Here is a 14,971-nt window from a genome sequence, read left to right as displayed (position 1 = left end):
ACTCTTAATAATAATTTTTAATCACATACCTTAATGTTCGTCCTCAGCATAAGACATTGCAACCTCGATTTTAGTCCACGTGGATTAGACAAGTAGGTGTCATTTAATAATGGAAGCAGCTTATTGGTTGCAATATTCAAATTGAGGCGAGTGATTGGAGCGGCGACATAAGAAATTGAAAATAATAATTCAATTAAATTTCAAAGACCTGCCGAATGTGAACCATGAGAGCGCGGCAATAATACAACACAGTCAACAATCGTGAAAATTAGTCAATTTTTCGAGCAAGCGTATTCAGTTACTTATAAGAGACTCTATTATGTGGCTGGAAGTGTAATATACTGTATACTTACGACAATCGTTTACAGGAGGTTTCACTGCTTTCTGGCTAATCAGGTTAGATAACTCAGTAAACATCAGTGGCGTAGCATGAAATTTTGAGCAGGGGAAGCTAACTCAAGTTGTCTTTCATGCAATATGAGGAAACGTATTACAAAAATACAGCCTTAAAATAAATAGTAGTCAGTTTTCAAGTCAGCAGTCGAAGATTGGTTGGAACCTCGTAACACCAATAAGGCATGACCTCAAATGATACGTAATAAAATATGATTTCACGGTTTACACATATCTCTTAACAAATAGACACGTATACGTATAACATTAGCTCACTCCCTGTCATACTTAGAGAAATCACAATATTAGTATCATTACGTAAGTATGCGTCTGTCTTTTGGTTGTATCCTTCATTGACAGCAAGGGAGTCGGTCATTTGTTTTTTAAGTCACACTTTTGTTCGTAAGTCAGTCTTGATAATACAATTGTCCTAAAAAAATTCAAGTAAATTAGTGTTAGGAACTGTTATTTCGCTCATTATTTATTATATCAGCCACAATGCACACTAACACTTCAACTGAACACAACTGAAGAAAAGGGATAACTCGGAAACTACTTATTTTAAATGTTAAAGCTAGCTTCTTGCGAGCCTTGCGACTAGGGTAGTTTAGTTAGAAAGGGATGGAAAATCTGCGGGGTGGATTACACAGAAGAAACCACTCTGCTTGGAAGCTGGTGTGTGCAGGCTTCTTGTTTACTGCTGCATCACGAATCATTCTGAGCTGCCTCATCACAATATTTAACGCGTAAATATAAATTCTATTAAAATTAATGAAGAATTTTCTGCATAAACTGCAAGTTTATTATGAAATTATTATTAACTGGGGAAGCTAAGCTTTTTAGCTTACATTGACGCTACGCCACTGGTAAACATTAAATAAATATTTTTTGCAGTTTATCAAATTCTTGGCATTTAGCTAAAACATTTCGTCGCATAATATTATAAGGAAAAGCTGCTTGGTGTAATGTTTGACTATCTGATGTAACATTAGTCTATTGTTAGAGTAAAGTAAACTTCTAAGAAAAAATTGAGAATTATTTAAAACTTTCGCGGAGCTTACCGAAGTTTCTTTTTCTTCTTTTTTTTTCTTTGCCGTGTCAAATTCAGATACGTTCATTGCTGTGAAGTAGCGATTAGCAAGCCTGACTGTGAAACGAACGGACCTGGGTTCAAATCCTGGTTGGGGCAAGTTACCTAGTAGCTAGTTATTGTAATTTGCATGAGCAATCTATGTGCTTGACTTGGAGCCATGAATATTCGATTCTGCCGACAAACAGCCAGACTCACGTCTATTTTTCGGCTCTGTACTAGCCGGTACTTGGTTATTGCAATCAACATCTCTCCACTTATGTAGGGAAGTAGCAGTGGCGTAGCGTCAATGTAAGCTAAAAAGCTCAGCTTCCCCAGTTAATAATAATTTCATAATAAACCTGCACTCTATGGACAAAATTATTTATTAATTTTAATAGAATTTATATTTACGCGTTAAATATTGTGATGCGGCAGGTTAGGATGATTTGTGATGCAGCAGTAAACAAGAAGCCTGCACACACCAGCTTCCAAGCAGACTGGATTCTTACACTCATTCTTCTGTGTAACCCACCCCGCAGATTTTCCATCCCTTTCTTAAACTATCCTGGTCGCAAGGCTAGCAAGAAGCTAGCTTTGACATTTAAAATAAGTAGTTTCCGAGTTATCCCTTTTCGTCAGTTGTGTTCAGTTGAAGTGTTAGTGTGCATTGTGGCTGATATAATAAATAATGAGTGAAATAACAGTTCCTGACACCAATTTACTTGAATTTTTTTTAGGACAATTCTATTATCAAGACTGACTTACGAACAAAACTGTGATCTAAAAAACAAATGACCGACTCGCTTGCTGTCAATGAAGGACACAACCAAAAGACAGACGCATACTTACGTACTGTATCTATTGACCGTTAATATTGTGATTCCTCTATGACAGGGAGTGAGCTAATGTTATACGTATACGTGTCTATTTGTTAGAGATATGTGTAAACCGTGAAATCATATTTTACTACGTACCATTTGAGGTCATGCCTTATTGGTGTTACTTACGAGGTTCCAACCAATCTTCGACTGCTGACTTGACATTGACTACTATTTACTTTAAGACTATATTTTTGTAATACGTTTTCCCATATTGCGTGAAAGACAACTTGAATTAGCTTCCCCTGCTCAAAATTTCATGCTACGCCACTGGAAAGTAGGTATATAGATGAAAGGGTGGACGGGTAGTTGGTTGGATGTATAAACAAACAAATTAATTAATTAATTAGCTAATTAACAAATAAATGAATGAATGAATACAAATTCGGAAAGGAACAGTTTGAACTTACAGGTTTGAAACACTGGACTAGAATTTTTATAATCCTCCTTCAATACTAGGTATTTCTATATCCTTTAAAAATTCTCGTAATCTGTTCAGTGAAACGTGAAGTGTAAAACATAAAATTGTTTAACGACTCGTTAAAAAAAAAAAAAAAAAAAGGTTATGTGCCTTAGACAGACGGCTCGTTTCGACGCTGGTTCTGCGTCATCTTCAGTGTCCTACGAACTCCTCAACATTTTTAACGTTTCGTTAACAATTTTAAGTTTTTTTTAAACAAAGTGTTAACGTGAACCAGAATCAATGAAATGTAAGACATAATTAAATTTTGAGGTTCATAATGAATGAAAGGAATGGGCTTGGTAACCATCGTAACGGATTCTAGGATCTTTGTTTGTTATACCGTGTGATACAGAAGTCAGTAGACAAATGGGAAACATTACTACTGTAATTGTAAAACTGAAATAATTATTGTACAAAGTAACATAATGCCGTATACCCTCCAAAATGTTCGTAATCGGAGTGACCTTTTTCATTTGTACTGTTAGGTTGGCCTTTTGTTGACGTCGTACAAAATTTTGTCCAGTATTCTTTTGAGAAGATTAGCTCCATACGTAGATGAAATTATTGGGGATCATCAGTGCGGTTTTAGGCGTAATAGATCGACTATTGATAAGATTTTTTGTATTCGACAGATAATGGAGAAAAAATGGGAGTATAAGGGTACAGTACATCAGTTATTCATAGATTTAAAAAAGGCATATGACTCGGTTGAGAGGGAAGTATTATATGATATTCTTATTGAATTTGGTATTCCCAAGAAACTAGTTCGATTAATTAAAATGTGTCTCAGTGAAACATACAGCAGAGTCCGTATAGGTCAGTTTCTATCTGATGCTTTTCCAATTCACTGCGGGCTAAAGCAGGGAGATGCACTAACACCTTTACTTTTTAACTTCGCTTTAGAATATGCCATTAGGAAAGTTCAGGATAACAGGCAGGGTTTGGAATTGAACGGGTTACATCAGCTTCTTGTCTATGCGTATGACGTGAATATGTTAGGAGAAAATCCACAAACGATTAGGGAAAACACGGAAATTTTACTTGAAGCAAGTGAAGCGATCGGTTTAGAAGTAAATCCCGAAAAGACAAAGTATATGATTGTGACTCGTGACCAGAATATTGTACGAAATGGAAATATAAAAATTGGAGATTTATCCTTCGAAGGGGTGGAAAAATTCAAATATCTTGGAGCAACAGTAACAAATATAAATGACACACGGGAGGAAATTAAACGCAGAATAAATATGGGAAATGCGTGTTATTATTCGGTTGAGAAGCTCTTATCATCCAGTCTGCTGTCCAAAAATCTGAAAGTTAGAATTTATAAAACAGTTATATTATCAGTCTTCTGTATGGTTGTGAAACTTGGACTCTCACTCTGAGAGAGCAACATAGGTTAAGGGTGTTTGAGAATAAGGTGCTTAGGAAAATATTTGGGGCTAAGCGGGATGAAGTTACAGGAGAATGGAGAAAGTTACACAACGCAGAACTGCACACATTGTATTCTTCACCTGACATAATTAGGAACATTAAATCCAGACGTTTGAGATGGGCAGGGCATGTAGCATGTATGGGCAAATCCAGAAATGCATATAGAGTGTTAGTTGGGAGACCGGAGGGAAAAAGATCTTTGGGGAGGCCGAGACGTAGATGGGAAGATAATATTAAAATGGATTTGAGGGAGGTGGGATATGATGATAGAGACTGGATTAATCTTGCACAGGATAGGGACCGATGGCGGGCTTATGTGAGGGCGGCAATGAATCTTCGGGTTCCTTAAAAGCCATTTGTAAGTAAGTAATTACTTACTTACTTACAAATGGCTGTTAGGTTGGCAGTACATATTCCCCTTTTGTACCGCTAAAATACTTCACCTTTCGTCCCAAATCTGCTACTGACGCACAGAATTCAGGAGAGGTGATTGCGAAAATGACGATCAGTCCTAAAAGGTCAGTGCGTTATGTGGCTGGAGGAAGTGGTATCAGTAGAGACTATTCAAATTTGCACGTTTTCACTCTTACAAATTACAGCATTTATATACAATGCAAGAAGAGGATCCACTCAAGAGACGAAAATATTGCAACTGTATCACACAGCGTTTGCGTACTGATCGATCCTTCCTTCAGCATGTTCTGTTCAGTGACGAATGCTTATTCTTTCTGGATGGGCCAGCTCATACACAAAATGCACGATACTGGTCCAAAGAAATATGGTTACTTGAAGCTAACAAAGTTATGGTGTGGTGTGGAATACTAGGTGATATGGTTGTGGGATCATATTTCTTTGATAGAATTGTAAACCAGCACAATATGAGGAATCACTGTACAGCACTGTAATGGAGGTCCTATATGATTTGTCACTGAACAAACGCATAAGAGTGTGGTTTCAACAAGATGGAGCCACTGCACATTATACTCTAACAGTTCGCCGTAAACTAAATGAGATGTTCGGTGTGCACTGGTTGGAAGAGGTGGACCTCAGTCATGGCCTCCACGGTCACCAGACCTCACACGTCTTGATTTCTTTCTATAGGGAATTGTGAAACAGCACGTTTTTCAAACAGAACCTACATCTATAGATGGCTTGAAACAAAGGATCACTCATGTTATCCAGCACATTCTACCTGCAACACTTTTAAGTGTGAGAGAAAAATGTCAGGATTGAGTGAGGCACTCTTTTCAAGTAAATGGAGCACATTTTGAACATTTGCGGTAATGAACATGCCGTATACAATTGTATTTCCAATTAGAGTAATGTTTCCCATTTGTCAACTGAATTCTGTGTCACACTGTATCTTATAGAACTTGTACAAAAAGAGCTAATCTCCATGTGTGCATGTGAATTTTATTCACAAGGAAAGCCAGTTAGGTTACATTTTTATAATTTTCCAGTTATATAAGATATTTAGAATTAAATTTATTACAGCAGTGAAATAACAATTTGAAACATACCGTGTAATAGATAATACTTAGACCTATGCCGACAACTTGTTGTACATTTATAGCGTTTCTTATTCTAATTCATTTATGCAAGGTGCGAATTAAGATTTCTGATGAGGGAGCCACCGGCGTAGCTCAGTCGGCTAAGGCGCTTGCCTTCCGATCTGGAGTTGCGTTCGGGCGCGGGTTCAATTCCCGCTTGGGCTGATTACCTGGTTGGGTTTTTTCCGAGGTTTTCCCCAACCATAAGGCAAATGTCAGGTAATCTATGGCGAATCCTCGGCCCCATCTCGCTATCACCAATCCCATAGACGCTAAATAACCTCGTAGTTGACACAATGTCGTTAAGTAACGAAGTAAAATAAAAAAATAAATAAATACATTTCTGATGAGGGGGGATAGAATCCTAGATAGAGAATACCATACATAAAATTATCCTCATTCGATATGCCTCAACACTTGGTCGCACTCAGTTGCTTGTCTTGCATCTTGATTATAATAATTATATCCATGCACAGGCTTAAAATATGATGTTTAATTCCTAAATTTTAATTGTTGTCAGCTTGCCGGTGATGATAATACATCAATATTATTTTCTTTGCTTACTTTATACTTTATAAAGTACATATATTTGTACTAAAACAATTATATTTTGTGAGGGGTGGATAAAAGTTATCCCTGGCGGAGATGTTAATTCGAATTTATGAGAGGGGGATAACTTTCCAACAGGGGGGAAATCCCCCCCATCCCCCGTTAATTCGCACCCTGCATTTATGAAGCATTATTCAATTAATATCACAACTGCTCTGCATATACAAATAGCATGACAATTCGTTCCTTCTTCTCCCTCCAAGCTGAGAAGACTGCTATGTTTCCGCTACTGCTACTCAACTATTTGCGCATGCAAGTGGCCAAGCTAAAAAGTACACTTGTACTGTTACTATAGTTGAGAGTTTAGCACAACTTTCCGTAATGGGCGAAGACCCATCATGTGCTAACCTATATGTCACCGGAGTCCCGTCATTTGTATGTATGTCTAATGTTAAGTTAGGAAAAAAACAATTAACTTCACGGTAGAAGTCGACTAAAAACGAGTTCCACAATAAGTTCTTATTATATTAATAAACTTACCAGTATATAGCTACTCTAATCTCTTTCAGTATATGTACAGAACAATTCAAAAATAAAGAGCAGATTTCAAATATTTATTTTAAACGAACTATAAACACCAGAACTATTCATCGCACACCAATGCATAGAGGAAGGTTTTATTTTATTTTATTTTTTTTTTACGTTTGGTTACACGCGATGCTCCGTCCGGGGCCATAAGCAAAGCTAAAACAGCAACAGCCTGTCCCCCGCAGTCCGAATTTGAGGGACTGAAAATCCTTGCGTAGTCGTCGAACATGTAAGAACTCACCGAAGGTGAATGTTTTTTGCGCCGTTTCTGTACAGAAAAAGTATGAGCTTTTCTTTTTAGTGGAGCATTTTTCGAACGACACCATTCCGGGACGTTGGATTGGAAGACGTGGAGAAGAAGATCGTGTTCATCGCCTGTGAGCTCCCAGGTCCCCCGACCTTACCCTCTGTGATTTTTATCTGTGGGGGTACAATAAAAGACAGGGTGTTTGTACCACATCTCCCTTCCACTTATCAAGATCTGCGACATCGAATTGTTGAAGCAGTGAATTCCATAACTAGGGATCAGTGGATTCTTGAGTGGCAAGAAATGGACTACCATTTTAATTTTTGTCGCGCAACACATGATCTGCATGTTGAGTGCTTGCAACCTCATGGACTGTATCACAATGAAAATTAAACATAACGTAAGCGTTAACTTAAGAATATAAACGTTACGATAAAATCAAGATCATTCACGATGAGAACATAAACATAACAGCAAACATACTTGGTAACCATGGAAACATAACAACGGCGCCATTTCCTCATTCTGTCGTATATTTCAGCGCTCCACGATTGTGTTCTGTTTGCAAATCACGTAAGCATAAGCATGAAAGTTTGGAGTTTGCATGTCTTACGGTAATGTTTATGTCAATGCTTATGTGAATCATTGTGAATGATCCCATTTGGTAGCCTGGGCTCAAACTTCTGTGTTTATGTTACGGTTATGTTTGATTTTAATTGTGACTGGGCCTTTAGACTTGAACCTTCCTCTATTCAGTGGTGTGCGGCAAGTGTTTCTACTCTTTATAGTTTGTTTAAAATAAATATTTGAAATCTGCTCTTTCTTTTTGAATAACTACACAAAACACAATAGATATTTGCACTATGACCCAATGAGAGGAAGTAGCTTAAATATCATTTTTTTGTCGGGACGTTTGGCGCACGCGTGTATGTATGTATGTATGTATGTATGTATGTATGTATGTATGTATGTATCAGAGTGCTGCATTGGAGTTAAATCGCTCGCTCGAATTCGGTCGGCTGTCGCACTCTCGAGTGAGATACGATCGGTCGTGATACGCTCGTAATAAATACAGTAGAAGCACAGTACAAGATCATCTCACCGATATGTCTTGTCTTGTATGGAAGGCGACAGATAAGATACACATATGTTTTGCTCACACGGTAAAAATAAGGCTTTATTTTCTGCGTTTATGACAAACGTTTAATGGAACAATCAATGAAACGTACCAAAACAGGAACATGAAGTTATAAATAAAATAGTATGGAAAACTTCGATATACAGTTATTATTGCTAATTAATAATTATTCAGTATTTGATTTACCACATATATAATATGATAGGTCCATCGTACATAATGTTCCGCCTATATACTACGACAATGTATAAACGTTTTACAAAATATTATTGATATAGCAGTAGATTAATAATAATATTAGTACAGAGATAATGTCACAGAAAATATAATAAAACGAATAATCATGCTGCACAATTGTTACAGACGCAAAGATTAATACACTTATTATTATTATTATTATTATTATTATTATTATTATTATTATTATTATTTTTATTACTAGAAAACTTGATACAGTTCTTGCATTATCGTGATTGTGTTCTCCGTTTATAATAATTACATTTACATCCAATAACATTTATCAGATATGGCAAAAACAAAATCACTCCTGTTTGGGGGGGGGGGGGGAAACATTTACCTTCAACATTTATATTACATTTTAAAGCAAGTTTTGTAGTTCTACTATGGAGAGGTTAAAAAACATCTATGATGTTACTACACAGTTCATCACTGTAACAAGAACGAATGTCTAACGCTCGGCTTATACCGTTCGAGGATTTATCGCTCGTGACAATTTTACCCATCATGCATGTGCACTACCTATCGGATTATGCTATGAACTACTTGGCGCTTGAGCGAAAACGTCCGATGCAGACGTCTGGTATGTATGTATGTATGTATGTATGACATCTTATATTAGTTTCATAACGATTCACTTCAGATTCTCTAATTCCACTGCATACTGTCCACATAATTTATTATATTCAGGCACATCTCTTTATATCATAAATTCCTTCTCTTCTTTTCTTTCTATTTTCTTCTCCTTCGTGATGTTTACACTAAATAGTAATATGCGTTACAAGAGCGGTATGTTGAAGTTTTCATGTTCGAGGAAAAGTTTGAAAAAGCGAAACGTAGTTGAGCTTCTTCAATTTCCGAGAATTGAAAAGAAAACATACCGCTCGTGTATCGTACATTATTTTGTGCAAAGATCGTTTATTACATACCTAAAAGAGGAATTTCTAATTAGTTGCAATGAAATCTCCATCTTGGTTTCTGTTCAATGACGGCAAATTTGCAAAACAAAAAAAATCTATCTTCAACATTGTTGCTTTAAAATGTTTTCTGTGTTTACTATACTCCAGCAGGCCGTGATATAGCCTACGTCTGTCTTTTTTTCCCCCCAGTCTATAAATGCGAACTTACAACAAACGGTAAGGTTATGTAATGATTTATTTTTCATTTTAATATTTTAACAATATTATTTATATAACATATTGCAGTAATAACATCGGCAAGTTTAATTTTGCCGGTCTTGATTTTTTCACGACTTCCTTAATGTTACTTGCATCACGAATGCAGTAACTTTAGTGGAGTTGTAGAGTTTACTTAATTTTTGCAAATATTTAAAAACAATAATTAACAGTGCAATTTAGGTGAAATTGCAGTGGTAAGTTTCCAATTTATAATTATTACTATATTGAACGTCTCTAAAAATAATATGTTAAAAGCCTGAAGCAGTAAAATCAATATGTCACATAAGCGGTAAGAAGAGGGATATTGTTATGTGTGTTAGGTTGGGAATACTGAATGTGGAATTTTAAACTTTGTGCGGTTTGGTTTTGTGCGGAAATCAAGCAAATACGCACGATCTCGCACAAACGTCTTTTGGTAATTGTCCCTTGCTCATTTTTAGCACTTACAATTAGCCGAGTCATGCCAGCTCTTATGATCTGGCATCGCGTAACATACTGTTGTGAATTTATGAGAGTCACTGAGATTCCTCTCTTGTTTTTTCGTCGTCGATTTTTTGCGCTGCAAATCTCCAGGAATCAATTTCCATAATGGATATACAGTAATTATTTTCTATCTCTCCTTTACTTACAATTCGTCAGTACTATATGTAACAATACTCTTGATTGTTATAAATATTATTCAGGGTCTGGCAGAAGAATGGGCGATTATAACTAATTGGTTATCGACTCAAGAATTTATTATTATTTCTTTTTCAAAATGACATACGTGAGGTCATAAACTATATAGTCGGCCATTTATTTCTTGAAAATGGCGCCCTTTAAGTGACTACAGCTGACAAACAAACATTCTCATGGGGGGCAGATAAAAAAGTTTTTTTTGGGACCATGTTAACAATGTTAAAACAAGTGCTTATACAAATTTTGGCCACTCGACCTCAATTACGAGGGCGGTCCAGGAAGTAAGATTTCCTGTGGCCGTTTACAGAAAGAAAACCATGGAAAAATTTATTGGAACAGATACAACAATTGTTGACCTATTCTTCAATATATCCCCCACTGGAATTGAGACATTTGTCATACCGTTGGATCAACTTTTGTATCCCTGTGTTGTGGAAGTCTACCTCCTGGAATCGAAACCAGTGTGTGACAGCCGTCTGCACCTCTCTGTTGATCACACGGTGTAACAAATGTCTCAATTCCGGTGGGGAATATATAGTTCAACACTATTGCTATGTCTGTTCCAATAAATCTTTAAATGAAATTGTGTTTTCTTTCTATAAACGTCCCCAGAGAAACTTACTTTCTAGACTGCCCTTGTAATTGAGGACCGTTTTTGCAAAACTTGCTAACTGCAAAATTTGCAAAATTGAGATTTTGATGGATTCGTTAACATAAGGCAGGCCTCTACATGATGTTCAAAGCGTCTTAGTAAAATTGGGTTATTTCTCTTCATTGTAGTGTGTCAAAGTGTGATCGTTTTTTCAAAACTTGCTTTCTCCTATAAGTAAGAGATACAGCAAAACTTGCTTACTATAGTGTTTTGTCTCTCCTGTAAAATTTAGTTTTTTCAGTTAGCAAGTTTTGCAAAAACGGTCCTCAATTGCGCTCAAGTGAACAAAATTCGTATAAGCATTTGTTTTGACATTATTAATGTGGTGGAATAAAAAAAAATAACTTTTCTTATCTGCCCCCTTGAGAATATTTGTTTGTGAGATGGAAATGTGCTTCGTCAGTCACAAAGTATCAATAAATTCTTCATCTTCATTCGTGCGATTTAAAAACTCCTAAAAAACGCCCTTCGTTTCAAAATATCGCGATGTTTTAATTTATGTACAACTGAATTCTGTAGGGTTGAACATTTCACTCTCATCGGCAGAATTAAATTTACGAAATTCACGACTAGTAGCTCAAAACTGTCTTTGTTCTTGTAAAAACTTTTAATTTTGGAAAAATACGTTGCGCTCCACTCCACCTTTCTTACTTTCTTACTTACTTACAAATGGTTTTAAGGAACCCAGAGGTTCATTGCCGCCCTCACATAAGTCCGTCATCGGCCCCTATCCTGAACAAGATTAATCCAGTTCCTGCCATCATATCCCATTTTAATATTATCCTCCCATCTACGTCTCCTTTTTCTCCTCAGATCTTCCAACTAACACTTTATATGTAGGCTACTTCTGAATTCATCCATACGTGCTACATGCCCTACCCATCGCAAACGTCTGGATTTAATGTTCCTAATTATGTCAGGTGAAGAACAGAATGCGTGCAGTTCTGCGTTGTGTAACTTTCTCCATTCTCCTGTAACTTCTTCCATCTTAGCCCCAAATATTTTCCTAAGCACTTTATTCTCGAACACCTTAACCTCTATGCAAATATGGCTTTCAGGTAGTAGCTCCCTGTAAAACAGGTTTGAATAATTTCAAGGAAAAATTGTTCCGGGGCCGGGTATCGATCCCGGGACCTTCGCTTAGCGCACGAATGCTCTCCCGACTGAGCTACCCCAGGAACTATACACGACAACGTCACAATGTCTCTTCACTTAACCTCTATTCCTCTCTCAAAGTGAAAGTCCAAGTTTCACAACTATACAGAACAACCGGTAATGTAACTGTTTTATAAATTCTAACTTTCAGCTTTATGATGACTAAATTGCTTTGTATGAGCCTTTATTCACAATGAAAATTAAAGATAACGTAAGCGTTAACTTAACGTTACGGTAAAATCAAGAAGTCATACCATCATTCACGATGGGAACATAAACATAACAGCAAACATACTTGGTAACCATGGAAACATAACGACGCCATTTCCTCATATTCTGTCGTATACTTCAGCGCTCCACGATTGTGTACTGTTTGCAAATCACGTAAGCATAAGCATGAAAGTTTGGAGTTTGCAAACTTTCATGTTAACGTCTTACGGTAATGTTTATGTCAATGCTTATGTGAATCATTGTGAATGATCGCATTTGGTAGCCTGGGCGCAAACTTCTGTGTTTATGGTACGGTTATGTTTAATTTTCATTGTGAATGGGCCTTTAGGCACAACGTGCTTGTAGTTTACTGTCCCCCAACTGTGCTGTGAGAGATACACGCTCCTTAAAATCGCCCGTTCCTCTGTGGGATCCTGCATATTCGATAATTTTATACTTGTAAATATTTCGTTCTCGTCGTTTAAAAAAAATCTCTTCCCTGTCCGTAATACTGTACTATATACTTAGGAAAATTATTATTACTTGGTTATTTTTATTCTTAATATTTTTGCTTTATTTATTTTCTTTAATACTGTCGGTTAGAAATACAATTTATTTACTTACTGTTTATTATTAATCCACTTAGGCCCAGTTGTACGAACACGAAATAAAGTCCTGTTAAAATTAATTCCATGGTTACGCGAGAAATGTGTTGTACGAACTCGGAATAGTGTTTTATCCGGAGGATATCTTCCGAATAAGCTATTCCATGCTTTCAGTCGTTGTTATAATGTTATCTAGAGAATAAATTATAAAATGGCAGCAACATTAGGCATGAATCTTTGTGATAATTTTGGTGGATTGCTATAATAAAGTATTTTTGAGAACGTGCAAACAAAAAAAAAAGTGTAATAGATCTGATCTATGAAATAAGTATGACGATAAAGAGTTTCTGGCAATATTCAGACTGAAAAAGGACCTGTTTTAAGCGTGTTGGAATAAATGATTTGAAACACATGATAAGACAGGTAAAAATAGTTTACATTATCATCATTGTAAAGGAATTGTATCTTTTTGATAAATAAAATTAAATTTTAAGCAAATTCATAAGACAGTAATTATTATATCAGTAGCCTATCACATTTTACATTCCTGTAGGTAGGAATCTGAGCATATAACCTAACTTTAGACTCCCATGCTCTTGCCTTTTGATAGATGTTATGGCCTCAGTTCTTTTTTAACACATTCTTATAATCATTTATTATCTCAACTAGCTTAAGTGCATCTTCTGTCTTATAATTGTGATTTCTAATTAATTTCGATGTATTAATTTTTTATAATAAACTCCGTAGGCAGAATAGTAATAATAAGTTCAGAAATATTAAACAAAAGATACTGGTATTGTGAATGCACTTTATAAACAAAACACCATCTAAAGTATTGCCAACTTCTGTTCCAATTATGCTAACTATGGAATAGACAACCATGGAATAAACAACCATGGAATAAATGAACGTCATACAAGACGATACTCCATTTATTCTATGGTTAGGCTATTCCACGAATTGCTATTCCAAGATTTATTCCGCGATCGTACAACTGGGCCTTAATATTGTTAATTAATTTACTTAAATTATTAACACTTGTCGGTATAAACTTAGCTTTTGTATTATCTTATTTAGCCTGGTCATTCACTGCAACTTACAGGTCTGTTTCAGTGAAGAGTATTTGCAAATAAAATAATTCCATGCATCTTCTAATTCATATATACAAAAGAATAGTAAAATAAAATATGAACATTGTTGTACTTATTTCTTCTACGATTTTGCAGATTCTGCATTCGAATTTATAGGTTGCCTGTTCATTAAGTTACGCTGAAAGTCCCGTAGTTCGTCCCAGAACACAAAGCAGAGTACAGTGTGTGGTCCAAGTCGTATGTAATTTGGCATAAATCCTTTGAAATAGCCTCGAATTCCTTCTGTCTTCCACATCTTTATGAAGCAGTCCGTCACTCCCCTGTACAGCAATCCCCGGCCTTCGGCGTCGGTACCTGTAATGTGTGTAAACATACATTTTAGAGAGAGAGGAAAGAAGGGTAATTAATGTAATTATTATTCTAAAAGTCTTAATAATATATATGTTACTGTAAATGTACGAATACCGGTAAATCTTAGAATTTACCGGTATGACCTAACATTTACCATTACAGTGCGGTAAAACCCCGAAATATCTTATTAGATGTATACATTTTGAACTTTTACCAAGAGATGTCGGTAAATCTCAAGAGTTACCGAGCAGCTGTGGTAAAATCGCATTAAAGAAGAAAAAAGAATCTTTACTAAGATTTGGCGTTCTTCGTACTTTTACACATCTATTTCCAATTCATATTTTTTAGGATCTATTTAAAACATAAATAAAATCACCCTAGCAATAACTGAAATAATTTGTATTTATTTTTAATTTAAGTTATTTAAATATTCATACATTCTAATGTGAGTATAATAAACAATATTCTATATTAAAAATAGTGAAAAATATTATAATTTTAACCA

The 14,971-nt window shown here is 35.8% G+C and overlaps 1 protein-coding gene across 2 annotated transcripts in view; it reads right to left on the bottom strand.

Annotated features, from left to right (window-relative positions):
• Positions 1-5,632: 5,632 nt before the first annotated feature.
• LOC138712593 (solute carrier family 25 member 35-like) overlaps positions 5,633-14,971 on the bottom strand; it is a 34,083-nt gene continuing 24,744 nt past the window's right edge. For both annotated transcript variants that reach the window (XM_069844541.1, XM_069844542.1), the window contains exon 4: positions 5,633-14,469. In XM_069844541.1, the coding sequence (XP_069700642.1) occupies positions 14,237-14,469 (233 nt within the window). In that variant the 3' untranslated portion in view covers positions 5,633-14,236. The remainder of the gene's footprint in view (positions 14,470-14,971) is intronic.

This window comes from Periplaneta americana, chromosome 13 (genome assembly GCF_040183065.1).
Source record: "Periplaneta americana isolate PAMFEO1 chromosome 13, P.americana_PAMFEO1_priV1, whole genome shotgun sequence".
NCBI lineage: Eukaryota > Metazoa > Arthropoda > Insecta > Blattodea > Blattidae > Periplaneta > Periplaneta americana.
The sequence above is the reverse complement of the archived record's forward strand: the minus strand, read 5'-3'. Positions and strand labels throughout refer to the sequence as shown.